The 19,674-nt window shown below is 43.6% G+C and overlaps 1 protein-coding gene and 1 long non-coding RNA gene across 10 annotated transcripts in view; one reads left to right on the plus strand and one right to left on the minus strand.

Annotated features, from left to right (window-relative positions):
- Positions 1 to 1,454, minus strand: part of LOC310843884 — a 190,898-nt gene extending 189,444 nt beyond the window's left edge. The window contains exon 1 of the long non-coding RNA XR_014563740.1: positions 1,119 to 1,454. This is a non-coding gene — a long non-coding RNA (uncharacterized lncRNA). The remainder of the gene's footprint in view (positions 1 to 1,118) is intronic.
- Positions 1 to 19,674, plus strand: part of ATP8A2 (ATPase phospholipid transporting 8A2) — a 319,516-nt gene that overhangs the window by 53,996 nt on the left and 245,846 nt on the right. For 5 of the 9 annotated variants that reach the window (XM_083736150.1, XM_083736149.1, XM_083736151.1 and 2 more), the window contains exons 3-7: positions 8,346 to 8,445; positions 9,514 to 9,612; positions 13,377 to 13,422; positions 16,814 to 16,854; positions 18,853 to 18,926. In XM_083736150.1, the coding sequence (XP_083592276.1) occupies positions 8,346 to 8,445; positions 9,514 to 9,612; positions 13,377 to 13,422; positions 16,814 to 16,854; positions 18,853 to 18,926 (360 nt within the window). Of the gene's footprint in view, positions 1 to 8,345; positions 8,446 to 9,513; positions 9,613 to 13,376; positions 13,423 to 16,219; positions 16,295 to 16,813; positions 16,855 to 18,852; positions 18,927 to 19,674 lie in introns of those variants that run through there. The other 4 variants (XM_083736157.1, XM_083736155.1, XM_083736154.1 and 1 more) reach the window with 4 other exon arrangements.

Raw genomic sequence — 19,674 nt, forward strand, 5'->3', positions numbered from 1 at the left:
TTGGTAAGAAGAGTATATTATTCTGTTCAACTACTCACATGTCTAGCATTTTTCTACATTAAGGAGAAACGAGGCTGTCCTCATGTAGCTTTTCTGAATTATCCCTTTTAACAAATCACACTTTGTCAACAGGTTTAGCTTTTCACCGGAATGCCTTCTAACCAAAGAAAGGTTCTCTGGATGTTAGAAGGAGATTTCCTTTGAGAAAACTAAGAGGATTGTAAAACTCCCAAGGTTTGGCTAGGGACCAAATCAATTGACTCAACAAGACTCAACATGTTTTCTTCTTCCAAGTGTCTTCCTAAGTGCATTTATTTGACAATGGGCTTGTTTATATCGCCAGTGGTAACAGAACAAATGGACTACAATGGATGGGGCTGCATAGATCTATGCGGGAAGCTGACAATCATAGCATCAGAGGGGTTCTTTGGATTGACCCTCACAGGTCGAGAGCTACTATTTGCTACAAATGCCAGAGAAACTAGCTTTTTGTCTTGCTGTGGCAAATACACCAGTTATTGCCACATGAAGCTGCATTAGGCCATACATTTGAAGAACTATAATGCCACTTTAAACTGTCACAGCTTCCCCCAAAGAATTTTGGGAGATGCGGTTCTTTTTAAGGATGCAAAGATCTCTTAGGAGACCCCTCGTCCCCTCAAAGAGGTACAATATCCAGAGTGGTTTAGAGCCAGTTAATCTCTCTTCACAGGGAACTATAGTTTTGTGAAGGAATCTCCCAACAACTCTGTCAGCACCTTTAACAAACTGCAACTCCCAGAATTCTTTGGGGGAAGCTGTGACTGTTTAAAGTGGTATCATAATGCTTTAAGTATTTGGTGACCTCCAGTGCAAATAAAAAAATATTTATAATAAGGTAAAACCACATTGTTGTGATTTTACCACCTCAGAAAATAATGTGAGAATCAGGCCACATTTGTTTCTTTGGAGGAGGAATGGCCTGCATCACCACAGCAGCTTTTAGTTTCTTAGCATGTGAGAGCCAATGTGGTATAGTCCGTGTCAGACTTAGAAGTGGGAAGAGCCGAGTTCAAAAATATCCCTTCAGTCGTGAAGCACACAGGGTTTGTCTCTCTCAGGCATGCTCCCTAGCCTACCTCACAGCAGTGGCGTAGCGTGGGTTGTCAGCACCCGGGGCAAGGCAAGTAATTTGCGCCCCCTAACCCCTAACCTGCCGCTGCTGCCAGCTTCTTCTTGCTGCTGCCTGGTCTGGTCTGGTGTGGTTCTCTCCCGCGCTCAGCGCTGCGCTGGGCGGCCACTGCACTGTCCCTCCCCCAGATAGTCCCTCGCTCTCTCTCCGCACCGCACGCCTGGCACCCACCCCCTCCACAGTGGGCGGCGACCCGGCGGCTCGGATCGGATTCGCACAGCCATCACTGCAGTGAGAGAGAGTGAGTGAGCCAGGTAGGGGCAGAGAGCTGCGAGTGCGAGCGCCCCCCAGATGTTGCGCCCGGTGTGGCCGGCCCCCCTGCACCCCCACGCTACGCCACTGCCTCACAGAACTGTTGTTAGCATCAAAAGTTTGTGGAAAGGGAAGGAAATAACTATATTGTTTTGTATGCAGCTCCATGGAAGTCGGTTCAGATGTAAAAGCAGTGCTTTTTTCTTGGGGGTATGCATGCCCCTAAACATTTTGTGAATCTAACGGGAGAAGAAACTATTTTTTTTTAAAAAAAATTAGTTTCTTCTCTAGCATGGTGAATCGTCAGTTCCATTGCTACCTCCAATGGCGGCCTCATTTCCTGTCAGGGTGTTTCCTGAGTCTCAGTCGGAAGTGAGCGTTTAATGTGTGAAGTAGGAGTTGGAATCTAGCATGGTGATTGGTCAGTTTCATTGCTACCACCTCCAATGGTGGCTTCATTTCCTTTCCCGGTGATTTTCTTGAGTCAAACTGAGAGTACCCCTCAACATATATATATATTTTAATGTATGTAAAGAGATAATTTCTGTGGAGGTAGTAAAGGGTAGCATCAGTTGCTGTGCCTTATGGCTGGTTCCTTTCCAGCAAGGCTTTCCCCCATATTGCCACGTAGTTAGGCCTGCTTCGTCTGTTATAGTCCCTACATCAGGAGTGGGTAACCAATCTTTATCAAAAGAGTCGAGTGATGTGCTCTGTTAAATGTGTCCTTCTCTCTTTTCTTTGTCTTTTCTTTTTTTTGTAAATAGTAGCCACTGGGGAGGCAGAAGGGAAATCAGGTTCAGTACAAAATCTCCCCCCCCCTCAGCTGCTATTTGTCACAGTGCTTGTTTTTTTAACATTAGCTATCCTGCTGTCCCCATATTTATATATTATCCTAATATCCTGCCTCAGTGAGGCATACATTTTTCTCCCCTTCCCATTTTATCCTTGCAAAAATCCTGTGAGGTAGGTTGCATTGAGAGATAGCAACCGGCCCAAGGTCACCCTGTGAACTTTTTGGCTAACTGGGGATTGATTGTCCTGACTTTCTCCAACTGCTTTTTATCTGACCCGGCCTTGTCCTCCTCCCCCAAATCCTGCTTAGGTTCCTGCCCCAATTTCTCAACATATTTATGGGTTCAGAACGTATTCTGAATCTCTTGCATCAACTTATCCCTAGGCTTGCTCCTAGAGACGACCCATTCCCCACATTGTTGCAGCTTGTCTTCAAGGAGGAAATATATGTGCTGTTTCAGGTCTTTATAGGTCCTTGTAAAGCCTTTATTGTTTTGCTATCATTGTGCATTAAAAGTTCCATGAAAATGCAGGCCAAGCATTACCTCTGGGTAACAGCAATGAAGGCCAGTGCAGAAAAATAGTCTTAAAATTATATTTTTATTGCTTAGGTTTCTGTTCCAATGAAAGGTAAAAACAATGCTACTTTCTGCTTTTGAATAACCAACCTTCTCAAATAGAAATCTGGGAGATTGATTTTCTTCCAGAGTTGCTTTGTTTGCTGTTCATTTGCCTTCCTTAGTAAAATATGTACTTGGAATATGGAGCCAGCACTTTAAAATCCTCTCCTTCTGTCTCTGTCTCTCTTCTGATTTCATATATGAAATATGAAGTTGTGTTTTCCACCCCCTCGGAGTTCTGCAAACACTGCTGTTTTTTCCTCCATTAAAAAATCAACTTTATGTTTTTGCTACTCTTCTCTTTTTTTAAAAAAAAAAATAGGGCATAAATTATTGGCAAGGACAACGCTTTGTCATGGCAGACTTTCTCAGCCAGCAAAGCAGGTCTGCATGCATTTTATCACCAGCACTAGTTTATTAATCACCTTCTAAACCACCGTTTCAAGGCAATTTACACATAAGATAATTAAAAACAGTTAAAAGCACAAATGCAACAAAGACACTTAAAACAAGTAGACACCCACAATAAAGTTCCATTTATCCAGCTGGGTAACATAGCTGTCAATGTTTCCCTTTTTTAAAGGGAAATTCCCTTATTCCGAATAGGATTCCTCGCAAGAAAAGGGAAAAGTTGACAGCTATGCTGGGGAAGCTTGTCGGAACTCACGTCTGGAAAGTTCAAATAGTGGACACCTGTTGTATTTTGCAATAAATGAGACTAAGACAAATTAAAGCTCCTATGAACTTTTCTAAACACCTTACATCTTGCCCCAAAAGGCTTTCTGTATGTAGTAAATGAGTTACTCCAGTGACAGCTGCTCCAACTTCCTCTTTGAAATACTAGTTTACTAAATGCAGGGGGTTTTCTCTTTCACCTGGAGTATTCAAAATTAGGGCGCGCACACACACAACCCAGAACTTGACACCTGAAGTAGCCCAGCCACTTCCATATTGTACTTCGTCCCCAGCCCCACAAGCTGTTGTTGGACTCCCATCAGCCCCAGTCATAGAATCATAGAATTGTAGGGTTGGAAGCATGGCCTGTTGCCAAGGATGATGGGAGCTGTAGTCCAGCAACATCTGGTTAGCCAGAATAGTAGTTCTGACTCGTGTAAGGACGATTCCTATGTTCCTGTACGTATGTGTCCAACCTTCCTTAAGGTAATAGCTGCCACACAGCTCTATTCAGAGCAGCAGCATACTGAATCTGAAGTGGCCTTGACGTACTGGTTGTGGTATATAAATGAGCCAGATTTATTATTTGAGTAGTTGTGAAAACACATTGTGTGTTGAGCCAGGCAGCAAAATGTTTCCAAGGCTGTTCTCTTGGCTGGCATTCTTTGAGATTCTGTTCATATATTCTTATGCCACTTCTGTGCATTGCAGCATATATCGTAAATGACTCTCAGCTAAAACATGTCACCAGTATTTTTAATAATCCACCCCTCACCCCTCCACAATCATCAACTGAACAGAAAGGATGGAGCAAAATGTGCTACTGTTGACATAATACCCCAGATGAAAGGGCAATAAACAGAAGTTGGATAAGTTGGATGGTGCCCTGTTATTTAAACTAGGGATGGCAAACTGGAAACCCAATGGCTGACTAGCTCCCATCATGATTTACCTGGCTCCTTCCCCAATTTCCCTGTACTAGGTTGGGTGTGCAAGGCAGTCCTCATTAACCTCACAGATGCCTCTGCTGATAGGCATATGCTTCTAGGACCACATTCACACCATGTGCTTAAAGCACTGTGATACCACTTGAAACAGTCATGGCTTCCCCCAGTGAATCCTGGAAATGGTAGTGTTATGTACTAAGCTTGGATCCTAGAACAATAGGCAAGTAGGATCCTAGAACGCAACAGCTGATTGGCCTGCAGGAGAAGACTAATCAGGCTCCAGGAGGGAAGCAGAATCAGCCAATCAGACGGGACTCATTGTGTAAATAATGTATATAAAAGCCTGAGGTTTGGGGGGCAATTCAATCACTGTTTTACAAGCTGCAATAAAGAGCATGAAATCACTACAGGACCCCTAGTATATTTCAGGTAGTTTGCTAAGGGTGCTGAGAGCCAACAAGAGACCCCTATTCCCCTCCCACAGCTACAATTTTCAGAGTCCACCCCTCTTCCCAGGGAACAATATACAGTGATACCTCGGGTTACATATGCTTCAGGTTACATACGCTTCAGGTTACAGATTCCGCTAACCCAGAAATAGTGCTTCAGGTTAAGAACATTGCTTCAGGATGAGAACAGAAATCATGCTCCTGCGGCGCAGCGGCAGCAGGAGGCCCCATTAGCTAAAGTGGTGCTTCAGGTTAAGAACAGTTTCAGGTTAAGTACGGGCCTCCAGAACGAATTAAGTACTTAACCCGAGGTACCACTGTACCAGATACTGGGAATTACAAGTGAGGAAAGTGGTGCACTGTTCAGGATTCCTGTAGGCATCTGGTTGGCCAATGTGAAAACAGGATGCTGGACTAGATGGTTGTCTGTCTCTAATCTAAGATTTCCCCCACTTTTTGAGCACAACACTTATTTCTTCATTCTGATTTCCTTGCAGTTTTTCTCTCATGGTTGCCTAACATTACTCACAATCTATAAGCTGTAGCCTTCTTGCTACAGTGATCTATTCAGCTTTTCATTTCTATTTTAATACTATGATTGACACGGCCCTTGGTATAGACTGGATTTTAATTCCTTGCCAGCCATAACTGTGTGCAGTTCTTATTGCATAACTAGTTTTTTAATGCTGCTTTTTTGCTATTTTTTAAAAAAATAATGAAACCATTAATTATTTTTTATTTTACTTTTTTTAAAAAAGATGCTTCCTATTGCAATTGCTGTTAAACCAGGGATGGATTATGAAAATGGAGCAAATGAAACCAATTGCTAGTAAAATACAGGAATTAGTGTTTAATGCAGTGGGGGGGGGGGAGCTTGCAGCCCTCCCAGTGTTGGACTCCAACTTCCATCAGCCCCAGTGAACATGAAGAATGGTCAGGGTGATGGGCATTGTAGTCCAACAACATCTGGAGGGCCAAACAGGTTCCCCACACCTGTTTTAAACTGTTTTATTTCTGGCTTTTATTCTTATTCTTATTTACAGTCGTACTTTGGAAATCAAATGGAATCCGTTCCGGAAGTCCATTCGACTTCCAAAACGTTTGACTTCCAAGGAAGGGCTTCCGATTGGCTTTTAACGTGTGATATTTTACTGTATTTTTGGTTTTTATGGAAGCCGCCCAGAGTGGCTGGGGAGGCCCAGCCAGATGGGCGGGGTATAAATAAATTATTATTATTATTATTATTATTATTATTATTATTATTATTAAGAAGCTTCCAATCAGAAGCCACAGAAGCCCCACCGGACGTTCAGCTTCCAAAAGAACATTCGCAAACTGGAACACTCACTTCTGGGTTTGCGGGTTTTATATATTGCTGTTTGTAGTGTGTGTGTGTGTGTGTGTGTGTGTGTGTGTTTACTATTTTTGTAAACTGCCTCGACGTATTTGAAGAAAAAGTGGGGTATTAATAATTTAAATAAGTACTTTTAAGCATCCCATTAAACTAATCTGTTTGATCTGATAGCAGCCTGATAAAGTGCTGAGATATCTGAGGCTGGATACTGGAAACTCCTATAGAGAGGGAAGCTATGAGCAATGGGATAAAGCTGACTACAGTATTAACAGCCTTCATTACTAGCCACCCCAACACTCAGCATTTCTCTTTCACAGGTTTCCCCTATTGTTTTGTAAACAGAGCTTCTGCATTGCCCTGATTCAGCTAGCTAGATATCATTGAGTGCTAGATATCATTGCCTCTTTATGTGTTGCCATAGGAAAAGTTCCATTTCAACTCTGGGGAATCATTGTGCTTGTGCTCTGAACCACATCCGCACAAGTATGTCTGTATAGCCACAATACATGGGAAGCTTCTGTGGGAGAGTTGATCTTACACTGGTAAAGGAGGTTGGTGAAACTGGCATATGTCTAGGGTGTCAAGTATGCAGCAGGGAAACAAATGAATCCATGCCTTAAATAATGTTTCAGTGCCTCCCTGTCTTCCAGGGTTCAGATACCATATGTCAGCTGAAGAACAAACTCACCTGTTCGTTATTTATAGATGATGCAGCAGAATCGTTGGTGCTGTTTGGGAGGGAAACGGAGGGCTGAAGATAAGGACGAATGAGCGCAACCTCAGATTAGAGCTATCACACTTTCAAGGTGTTCCTCTTCACTTAAGAGGAGGGACCGATGCCCTTCATGCTCAGAGTGGAATGCAGCTCCAGAGCTAGTCTTCAGATGAAGGAAGCGGGGAACCCTGGTTGTACAGGAACATGCATGGATGAAGGCGATATATAAAATTGTTACCAAGTTTGGTGGCAGTAGAATGGGTTGAGTGCTATTGAACAAGTAGTTGTTACTGGATGATTTGTGTGGATGAATTGCAAGGCAGAATTCGGGTGTGATGTGCATGTGTTAGGAGGGTGAGTGTTGTTGTGCATGTTTGTTCTTTAAACTGCTTGGAGACCGTCTTATTAAGCTGTGTGCGACTGTGTTAAATGATAAATAAACAAATATTCATTGCAAATGTATTTGCATTGTTTCGATGCCATTTCTCAGTGTATTCTTTTCCTTGCTCTTCTTTACTCCTACTGCACTTTAATCTGTGTCCCATGCATTCCCAGCCACAATGATGCTGCAACATTATAGCTGCTAATGACAATACCATGGGTGTCTTTGGAGAATAAACTATTTGCTCTTTTAAAAACAAGTTACTGGCAATACAATGTCAATACAATTAAGAGGTGGAAGGGGAGAACTTGACACAGATGTGCTGTTTTCAGCAGCATAACCTGAAGCTAAAATAATCTCATAGAGTTCGATCCAGTGCCAATCCTACTCAGAGAAGGTCCATTATCATTAAAAGGCATGATGAACCTGGGTCCATTTTCAGCTTTCAGCTATTGCTGAGATTCCTGCATTGCAGGGGGGTTGGACTGAATGACACTTGGGGTGTCTTCCATCACAATTCTATGATTCTGATTAAGTTCAGTGAGTTTACTCCGAGTAGGACTTAATGGCACGCAACCCATAGAGAACTGTCCATGGTACTGAGGTTTTTTTGTAAATCAAGAATAGATTTTCAGAGCATTTGGATCACATTAAAAAAACTTGCTGGTTCTGATAATCAGGACCTCAGAATTTGTGGAAACCAGCAGAGTTTTGATGTATGGAGTACGATGCTCGCTGCAGTTAACTGAGCGAATTTGTTGGCTGTGTGTTACAGTAATCATATTGGGTTTATTATTATTATTTTACTTTGCTAGACATCTCAATTTATAAAGGCTGAAGTTCACATATTGATTTGAAAGGACTGACTTGATTCCCCCCCCCCCAAGCTGGTTTAATTTAACGTCAGTTCATTTGGTCCAGGTTTCCCCCCGTGTCCTTCTAAACGAAGTCTTCATTTATTTCCTTTTTTGTTTCTGAAAACTTACAGCACAGCCAAGTACAGCGTGGTGACATTTCTACCTCGATTCTTGTATGAGCAGATCAGAAAAGCGGCTAATGCTTTCTTCCTCTTCATTGCCTTACTGCAGGTAGGCCTCTGTTGCGAAATTAAACAGACCACATTTGTCACTCCGTTTAATATAATTACAAGTGAATGTTCTGGGCATATTTTTCCTATAGCAATGATGAAACTCCCGAACTGGGGACCTCACCATTGCATGACACAGTGATCATGCTCCATAGAATCAATGGGAGTGATTGACAGCAAATTATTTCAGGCTGTTGTTCTGTGCTCAGGGCTTCCAACATCATGCCTTTCCTGATGTTGCTGGACTACAACTCCCATAACTCTCTGCCATACTGGTCGGGTCTGATGGGAGTTGCAGTTCAACAACATATGGAGGCTAACATGTTGTCTACCCCCATATGTAAGAGTATCAGAACAGAGCTGGGTAGCATTAACTAAACCTAGACCTGGAGGATGTGTTCTCCAGCTTAGGGTCTCTGAGGCTCAGGCTAGAGTAAAACAGGCCTATTGAGCACACAAAGGAAGACAGCCAACCTGTATTTGAAATGATCCTGGGAGGCTTCAGTCAGGAGCCTTTGTATTGTTTGCCAATTGAAAAGGGTCAGTGTTGCACACCCTTTGTGTCCCTTAACAGAGCTCTGAGACCTGACCCAACCTTGCTAGGTTAGGCCCTAGTTTCAGAGGCTAGTGACGCATTGCACCACATCCACAGTGTTGTAGAGCCCTAACACTGGTTTTTAGAAACAAAAAGTTCAAGACAATGGAATTTAGACTGGAGAAGCACAAAGGGGGAGATGCTTCACCCTTGCATTGCCCAGTCATTCTCTTCTCTAAATCACCCCACCAAACCGTATTTCCTTATGTATTTGGAATCCCATGGAAGAAAAGCGGTAGAGAAAGAGTCACAATTTGGAGTAGAGAAACAGCAGGTAAAGAATAGATTTAAGTTACCCTCACCGCTCACCTTTCAACTACAAGTTCTTCCCTCCAGAAGTTGCTTTTCATTTAGCGAATGGCATCAGGAATGTTGGCTTTTTTCTCTCAGTACTTTCCCAGTAGGAGATATAATTGGTCATAGCCGTGTTCTAGTAACATTAAAAAAATAATTATTATTATTTTCCCTTTTCAGCAAATTCCAGATGTCTCACCAACTGGAAGATATACCACCTTGGTGCCACTGCTATTTATTCTCACGGTTGCTGGCATCAAGGAGATTATTGAAGACTATGTGAGTATACGTTGGGCATTTGGATGAAATAGGCCAACCATCTATTGTTGGAGGGGAAGCGCCATAGCTCAGTGGCAGAGCATCTGCTTTGCATGCAGAAGGTCCCAGGTTCAATTCCTGGCATTTCCAGGCAGGGAGAGACTCCTGTTTGAAATACTGGAGAGCCACTGCCAGTCAGTGCAGGCAGCACTGAGCTAGATGGGCCAGTGGGTTGACGTAGTATAAGGCACTTCTCTGTCTTTTCTAACCAATGTTCCTCCGATCCTTTGAAACTTAGATGTGGTCATGCAAGAGACATTTGTGTGTATGGGGCAGGAGCCTATAGAGACACCCATGGACACCTTGCGTTCAAAGGACACCAATTGTGCATCAGGATGTATTAGTTATTTATGTAGTTTCCTGATATTTAATCCCACCCTGCCATTGCACCCAGGACCATTACAGAACTGTGCAAGAAGAACAAATGTGCTAAGAGCAGAGGGTGAGCAGGAAATCAGGCCTTTGACTCTCTCTCTCAACTCATCTACCTAGAAGTGGCCATTCCATCAGACTGTAAGAGGATACTGGATTAGATGAGCACCTGGCCTCTGATTCATCAGGGTTCTTCTGTTGTTACAAAGCTTAATTTTATATTCTGAGATAAGCCCCACTGAGTTCAGTGGGGCTTACTGATAGGTGAGTCTATGAGGGTCTGTAGTCTTAATGGGCAGCACTGCTCGGTTATATGAACTCTGTCATATGACCTGCCTAATTAGTACCAAAGTTCTCACAGCACATCTGAAATACAACAACATAAAAATGGGTGGGATTCAACATAGTTTTGGAGGATTTGTGCACGTTGGGGAAGGTAGTCCATTCACACAACAAGACTTTTCCACCCTCTCGTCCCCTCTGCTTACCCCTTAAACATGATCTAGGGTTTTCCCCAACCCTCCAGAGCAAATGCAAGGGGTCCACAAGGGGAAAGTCCTGCTGCTTTTTTGGACCTTGTTCCTTGCACGAAACAACTTATTTGAACCCTGCCCTATGAGTTGCTATGGAGATGCAAAAGCGTGCACACATTTCCCATCAGCTTTCAGATGTTCCAGTTGCTGCTCTGCTTCTGAGTCTTCTGGCCACAGCAGGTCCACTGGGGTACGACCTTGCCCCAGAAATCGGTGCTAGAGCTGCCAGTTCTTAGTCCCTCCCAGAGCAATGTTTCATCACTTGCACTTACTGCTGTGGCCAGTGACCAGGCCTGATGCGTGGTGCCCAGATAATGGTTTGCAGGGACATGATGGAGGGCTGAAAAATAGCTCTCGCTTTGTATGTAGAAAGTTCTAGGTTCAATCCTGGTGCCTCCAGGTAGCAATTGATGAGAAGGGCCTTTGCCTGAGACCCTGGAGAGCTTTTGTTAGTCTGAACAGACAAGGCTTTGCTAGGTGGACAGTCTTACCCAACCTGGTATCCTCCAGAAGCTTTGGACTACAACTTCCATCATCTGATTCCATTGAGTATGTTGGCTGGGGCTGATGGGTGTTGTAGTTTCTTCTTCTTTGGTGATCACTTGTAGCTGAGTAAGATTGCCTTCCATAAATATGGTTTTAACAGTGAGTCCGTAAGTGACTGTGGAGGCCAATTCTGGATCTACACCTCCTTCCACAGTGGGGACATTGGTTTCCGGGCCGGAGTTGATAACGGTGTGAATTTGCCAAGTGTGCCTTCCTCTTAGCACATTTCTCCCTTGCATCCTGAGTTCGAGTGTCTTTAAAGCCCATGACACCTTTGGTAAAGGCTGTTCTCCAACCAGAGTGCTCACAGGCCAGTGTTTCCCAGTTGTCAGTGTTTATGCTACATTTTTTAAAGATTTGCCTTGAGACAGTCTTTAAACCTCTTTTGTTGACCACCAGAATTATGCTGGTTGTAGTTTAAAGCATCTAGAGGCTCTGGGTTAGAGAAGCCTTGTCTGACCTTTGATAGGGCAGCCTCCTTTGTTCCTGACGTGATGCAGTCGTAGTGCTAAAATTTAGCAGACCTGGCCCTGTAAGTAGCCTGGAGAAAGGTGACCTCCTGGGAACCACAATTCAGCTAATTTCTTTGGAGGAAAAAAATGGATAGAAAAGTACAGCAAACAAAACTAATTACTTCATCACAGACATCCATCAAAGAGAATTAAAACTGTAGCTGTAACAGAGCCTTCCTCAACAAGAGGTTTTCGAGCCACTGTGCAGGCAGAAACTCCCCATGTGTGTCTCTTTGGATCCTAGCCAAATTCATTTAGCATTTCTTTGCAGACAAAACATTTCAGCTTTACCTTGAGACAGACCTTTAAAGCCCCGTTTCTATTGAACACTGATGAAGTTATGCCACCGAAATAATCCGCCCTTTCAGAAGTTTCTGCCCAGGGCTCCACGGTGTCTGCACAGCCTTGGAAATTACTGGCACAAAGTTGCATTTTTATTTTATTTTATCTAAAATGTATAGGTGAAGCAATATACCATGCTTTTGACATGGCTCAAAGCCGCTCCCTTGGTTGGTAGAAAGTAGAAGAGCTAAATTTGGAAATGTTTGCCTGCTAGACGCAGGCCAGGAATGGTCCATAATGCCGGAGACATGGGAGATTGGATTTGGATTGTGGTTTGTTGTGGTTATTGGGTGGCCTTCAGCAGTCTGCCTTATCTTTGCCTCGGTTCCCATCTGTAAAATAGTAACATTCTTGACCTAAATCACAGGGCTCTTGTGTGGCTAAATGGAATAAGGATTGAAAAATACTATGCACTCTAAGAGGGCTATTGAGAGTGTTGGGTGAAAATTACTGTAATTTGTTAGTTTTATAACAGTTTCCAGTGCTGTCGTGCTTTACGGTTCTTGGTTTGCACTATAGCCTGTGGGGGATGTTGAAGTGAAGGCTGTTTACATTTGGGGGGAAATAGGAAGCTGCTTTATACTGTGTTAGACCATTTGTCCATATAGTTCAGTATCTTCTACACAGACTGGCAGTGGCTCTTCAGGATTTCACACAGGGTTCTCTGGCGGTGCCATGATTCGAACCTGGAACCTTGCATGCAAAGCATTGGATGCTCTGTCTCTGAGCTATGGCCCCCTCCAGCTACAGTGGTACCTTGGGTTAAGTACTTAATTTGTTCTGGAGGTCCGTTCTTAACCTGAAACTGTTCTTAACCTGAAGCACCACTTTAGCTAATGGGACCTGCTGCTGCCGCCGCGCTGCCAGAGCACGATTTCTGTTCTTCTCCTGAAGCAAAGTTCTTAACCCGAGGTACTATTTCTGGGTTAGGGGAGTCTGTGACCTGAAGCGTATGTAACCTGAACCGTATGTAACCCGAGGTACCACTGTACTTGAAACCAAAGGTGCTAACTCTTCCTAGTTGCCTCCACAAACTAGTGACTCCCCCCCCCCCCCCATCCTCATTCCATTCTCTATATTCTGGGAATAATGATACGAACTTTGTCTTGCAAGGTGTTGTAAGGCTTATCAGGATAATATGAAGCAGGTGGAGCTCTTAGCAAAAGCATCTTGCAAGTACAGAGATTCATTGTGTGCGCATTGGCTGGTCAGCCCATTAGAGAGTTGAAAGGCCTTGATACATTTTGGAACTTGATGCAAATGGTAAAGTTCTGTCCTTTGCACACTAAGGAAAACGTCAAGCATAATAGAAGTGGGCTTGTCTCTCGGTTCCTCTGCTTTGCTTTAGCCTTTTGGGTGCACAGATCACTTTTCTCAGTGTTTCTCCAACTAAATGTTTTGTACTTTGACTTCCCAATAGAAAAGACACAAGGCTGACAGTACGGTGAACAAAAAGAAAACAGTGGGTAAGGTCTTCTTTTAATTTCCTTTTAAATAAAGTACACACGGGGGGTGGGAGTCACAACCTGATTGTCTTATTTATTATTTCATTTATTTCACAAAGTTTATATGCTGCTTGATTGTAAAAATACAAGCCCTCAAAGCGATTCACGAAAAGGATAAAACGAAATTATCAGTCAAAGACAGTTAAAACAAACGATTGAAAACAGTAAAAAACAACAATCGGCAATGGGGGAGGAATCAAACACATGTCAGCATTTTGCATCTCTGGGTAAACTTGTCTATTTTTAGCAGGCACTAAAAAGAGTATAGTTAAGATGCACATCTGATTGCAATAGGCAGGGAGCTCCACGGTGTAGGTGTTGCCACACTAAAAGATGGATTTCATACAAATGCGGAAATAATATATAAGATTATGGTTTATTTCGCTCTCAATAAACCATGATCTGTAGCAAAGGTTTGTTTTGGTCTCACTGATCATGATTTACTTGAACTTTTGGAGGCAGCACTAAGCTAAGGATCATGTTTCCTTCCTTCCATATGTTAGCAGGTGTCAGGGAACTGCCATTGGAGCCAGAGGTGGAGGGAAGGCTCCAGAGGGATGCCGGAGAGGGTCCCAGCAGGGAGAGAGGCAGCCCATCTGCTGGGGAAGGAAATCAGCGTAACACCAGGGGTGAAGGGGGGCAGATGGGGGAATCGGAGAGAAGGCTCCAGGACTCTTCACCGGAGACCAGCGGGGAGAGCACGGGTACTCCGCTGCCCACACCCTCCCTGCGCAGAAGACTTCCGCGCAGGGAGAGTAGGAGGAGACTTGGCGTCAAAGAACTTCTTTGCTGGAAGAAGTTCAAGAAACGCCCACTGACGGATTCTGCCAGCGACTGAGTCGCCCACGAGTGCAAGGCTGTCCAGAGAGAAAGGGTTCAACCAGGCAACCTAGCCAGGAGTGGCGGCAACTTATGCATGAGCAACCCCTAGAACCATTACAGCAGGGAATGGAAAAGTTGTCCAGATAAAAGCATTTATAGAAAGCCAGCAGCTATGGTTTACTGTGACGTGCAGCAGTGGGTCAAGGATTACTCTTGGTTTCAAAAATTTGTGATTTATGACTAAATTCTAATATAACCTGCAAGAGAAAGAATTGGGAGAAAGTATATAATTGTTTAGATGCCACGTGTTGGTAATTAGTCATGATTGGAAGTTTTACCTTTTGCCTAATTATTATAAGTAGTACTTGATTACACTGCGCCAAGGGGGCACGAAACGACACTGCATTATTGTCATTATCAGTTCTGCAAGAACGTGCCTTATTCCGCTTTAATTACTATATCCATTATTTCTCTTTGTGTTCCTGTTCCTTTGTCTTATTTGCTGTATTGTCATGGGCAATGGCAGATTCAAATCTAAATAAATGAAAATGAGAAGTGCTTTATTTTGACTGAGTGATTAATGCCGCATTCTGCATCATTTCACATAGCCCCATTGTCTCTAATTACACAAAGGTACAAATAGGCATCAATTGGGTTGGAGCAATCAGTCACCGCACTCGTCTCAAGCACCACCATGGTGTATAATTGCATAGAATAGTATATTGTATATGATGAGCTGCCTGAGTATATTTAGATCTGTTCCCTTAAGTGATTTTAGCAGTGGCAATCCATATCTGAGAGAGAAATAATTACACTGGTTTATACAATTACTTGCAAGCTCCCGTTTTTAAATTAAAATGCGCAGTATTGACTTTTGGCTGAGGTTTTGGCAGAACATCAGGTTTTCTTTCTTTAATTTAAAGCATACTTTATGGGTCAAATTTCAGTGCCCCCCCCCCCCCTATTTTAATGTTGTAGATTTATCTGAAATAATGACAGGTTATCTTGAGCTGGTTATGAGAACAAGCCTCCTCCCCTTCTGGGCCTGTGATTTCCTCCTCTGCTGCAGCTTGGATCTGGCATTCAGAAACTTCCCCCTGTACTCTTTTATCAACTATAGCTTTCTGGGTTTGGTATACACATAACACTAAACCATGGGTCAGTGTTCTGTGTGAACCTACCCTGGCCACCTAAGTATGGTTTGTGAACTATTGTGAAAGGTTACTCACTAACCAAAGTTTTTAGCTGGTTTGTCAACCTTAGCTAACGTTAATCTTGGTTTAGTGTTACATATCGACTGGGCCTCCTCCTTAACTATGGCTAAGGAGTTGTCATTACCCAAAAGCTACAGAGTCACTAGTGAAGAACAGCAAAATATTCAAACCACTCTCAAGACTCAGCTCCTCTTGCTGGTGCATTTAACTGTTTTGTGATGTAATTGTGAGGTTTAAGTGATTGTGTGATGCCTCAGCTTTAACTAAGTTTAATAAAGGTAAAGGGATCCCTGACCGTTTTATAGATGATTGCTAACATTAACCATAGGTCCAGTTACAGATAGGTAGCCGTGTTGGTCTGCCATAGTCAAAACTATAGGGACGTGGGTGGTGCTGTGGGTTAAACCACAGAGCCTAGAACTTGCTGAAGGTCGGCGGTTTGAATCCCTGCGACAGGGTGAGCTCCCGTTTCTTGGTCCCTGCTCCTGCCTACCTAGCAGTTCGAAAGCACGTCAAAGTGCAAGTAGATAAATAGGTACCGCTCCGGCGGGAAGGTAAACAGCGTTTCCGTGCTTCTCTGGTTCGCCAGAAGCAGCTTAGTCATGCTGCCACATGACCTGGAAGCTGTACGCCGGCTCCCTCGGCCAATAAAGCGAGATGAGCGCCGCAACCCCAGAGTTGGCCACGACTGGACCTAATGGTCAGGGGTCTCTTTACCTTTAACATTAACCATGGATAGCCTTAGTCATGGTTTAGCATGTGCAAAGAAGGCCAGACTGTGGTTCATTTTAACGATGGTTAGTCGGAAGCAGCCGTCTTCAACCCATAGTTTATGAAGCTGACTTATTTTTCGCTGGGTGTTTGGAGGACATACTAATTGTGGTTAATTCTAAACTGGAAGTTTCCAACGTGCTCTTCACAGTCACAGTGGCAAAGACATGGGGAGTGTGCAGGGGCAGGCATAAGTTAGGCTTATTCTCACAATGCTAAACCATACAAATGTGGCCACTTAGAACTTCACATTAATTTAAGAATTTGGGATTGTTTCAGCAACTGCTAGAACAAATCTGATCCCTGGGGGAGTTCTGCTTGACCCCCAGTTGCCAACCCGATGAAAAAAGAAAGCTGTAGCATTAAAACTTGCTTGTAGAGCATTTTGGGGAGATGTCAGGGTCTTCTGAGCCTCCCTACTCTACTTTCTTTTTAGTGTGATCAATGACTCATAGACCAATCAGTGATAGGGAACACATTAATATGTGATAATTTAAAAGAGAGAGCGAGAAATATGCAGTTTTCTTTTTTCCTTGTTCTTCCAGTTTTAAGAAATGGGATGTGGCAGAATATTATGTGGAAAGAGGTAAGAACTACATTTAAGATGACTTGTGAATTAGGTACTTTTTAAATGTTGTAATGAACTCATAATTTTGATCTGCACCGGGGTTCTAAGAATGGGAGCTCAAGGTTCTTAGTTCATATATCTTCACAGAGCAATTCTTAGTGTTTCTCAGGTCACATATGCTCTCCCATTTTAAATCCCAAGCAAGGAATGATTACTAATTGTGTAATATAAATGCATGTCTGCTTGCTTGATATAGATGTGTCACTCATTGTTTATGGAAGCAGAGAGGAGATGGACAACACTTAGAAAGGAGCCCTGGTAAAAGAAGTTCAGAGTCCTATGTGGCAGTGGTTGGTTTATTTTCCAAGTGGTGGGTCCATATGCAGCCAAAATGGCGCCATCCATACATGGAAAAGAAACATGGCATCAGCATGATTGGGGGAACACTAAGCTTTCTAGAAGTACAGACAGAAAACCCGCAACTAAAACACCTCATTGAGTGCTGGAGCATTCTCAGTGTGACCATGTTGGTTAACTATTGGAGTAGAAAAATACAGGTGTGTATTTTTGGATTTGGATTGTGTCTGGGTTGATTTGTTTGTGGGTTAATCAAGGCTAGATCTCCAAATTCAGCCCAAAATTGGGTCAGTTGGAGGTTGCACAACCCTAGTTAATAATACCTGTCTTAAATCCCGGGGGGGGGGGGGGGGAGAGAGCCAGTAAGGCAGATCATGAAATTAAATATGTAAGACAGCATTTGCACAGCATTAATACATTAGTAAAAATCCTGAAAGCCAGGAAGGAAAATAGGGTACAATGTTGTCATTCAGCTCCTTGCCAATTTGAATACATCACATTTTATTCTAGAGTGAAGACTGCTTAAAATGGGCAGATGAAGAAGGGGCACATTTCATTTCATTCAGAACATGTATCGCCCTTCCGTTGGTATGATGTAGCTGCAACATTATGTAAACTAGGAACAAATTTGCAAATGAAAGTGAGAAGGAAACAAAACCCAAGCTGCTTTAATATGCTTCATCCTGAAAAGAGGAATATGTTTTAAAACATTGAAGGAAGCAAAACTTAGAACACCTTTGTTGGATAAAGTGAATTGGAATAAAAGGATGAAAACCTTTGACTTAGTGCAATTCACTCAGGTTATAACCCTTTATGCGGTTATGCTGCTTATAGGACATTGAAGTCCACTGGATTTAGCCTGATACACCACTGGCAGAGGGACGCTGGTGGTGCTGTGGGTTAAACCACAGAGCCTAGGACTTGCCGATCAGAAGGTCGGTGGTTCGAATCCCCGTGACGGGGTGAGCTCCCGTTGCTCGGTCCCTGCTCCTGCCAACCTAGCAGTTCGAAAGCATGTCAAAGTGCAAGTAGATAAATAGGTACCGCTCTGGCGGGAAGGTAAATGGCGTTTCCATGCTCTGCTCTGGTTTGCCAGAAGCGGCTTAGTCATGCTGGCCACATGACCCGGAAGCTGTCCCTCGGCCAATAAAGCAAGATGAGCGCTGCAACCCCAGAGTCGGCCACGACTGGACCTAATGGTCAGGGGTCCCTTTATCTTTTACCTACCGCTGGCAGATAAAACCAGGAAAAGAAAAGGGCAGAGTCAGCCATGCAATTCTTTACTCCTGGTGTCCCTGTCTATTCCACATCTGCTCTATTTTCTCCCCAGCTCCTTCTTTCTCTTTGAGTCCCTGGATGCAGCCCTTTCCCCTCCCGTTTCGAGGATCTGCCTTCTGATGCCATGGCATCAATGCCTGCTTTTTGCCACTTCCACTCAGGAGGCATTGCTGGCTGGCAAGAGGCAAAGACCCCAGACTCTGTCCCTGCAGCGAATGGGCTCCCCTCAAAACTGTGAATGCTCATTATAACACACTGTTGTTTCCCCGCTTCTCTTGGTACGGAGGATTGACTAACTAACAGTATGGATGGACTCTTGTCTTTCTCTCTGTTCGTTTTCTCTCTTTTCATGCTGCTGCACTCCTGCCCCTGGCTCCACAGGTGGCAGTGGGAGATTTTGTGAAGGTCACCAATGGGCAGCACCTCCCAGCAGATATGATCATTTTATCTACCAGGTCAGATATGCTGAGTGGGTGTGAAATGATGCTTCTGCTAAACTGAGGTTTTTTAAGAAACAATCTGTGCACTTAAAGAAATTCAGATAATATGGGACGGCCTTCCTTCCTCCCTTCCCTGAATTGGTTACATGCAGGCACCTTCAGCTCATAGGGGCAGCATCTGAATGTGCACTAGAGCAGCACACTGGCTGCATTTGGGCAATCCTATTAAGTTGACATGCGAATACACAACCCCCCTTATTCCTTCCTCTGTGTGAGAGCTGCAATTCAACCAGGAAGCCTCTAATTAACCACAGTTTCCTGTTCACTGGGAAAACCTATGGTTACTAACTTTGGAACAAGTGAGCACATCAAACCATAGTTTTGAAGTTTAATATTCTGCAGAATTTCATGCTCTCCTATTAACCCTCTCCCATTAGGTAAAGAGCAAGCAGCCAACTTCCCGTGTTCCTTGAAAGATACTTTCTTCTTTTACCTATTGGCACAGATACACGAGGCTCAATTCCTTGTGCCCTTACTATTACAAGTAATGTCAGAATGGAGAAACCAAATGGGCTGAGAGGACGACACGGTTCCATCTCATTGGCTCCGTTGGTCCTCAAGGCGGATTGCACTGCAGGGGAATGAACCACATAATTTGTTTTGCATCTGTGGTTTCTCCATACAGATGTTACTAGAACAGTGTTGTGCTGGAAGTGGGTTCTGCCACACTGCTACATAAATTGATGTTGCGTTATGGCAAAGT

The sequence above is a fragment of the Podarcis gaigeae genome (assembly GCF_964106915.1).
Source record: "Podarcis gaigeae genome assembly, chromosome: 4".
Lineage (NCBI taxonomy): Eukaryota > Metazoa > Chordata > Lepidosauria > Squamata > Lacertidae > Podarcis > Podarcis gaigeae.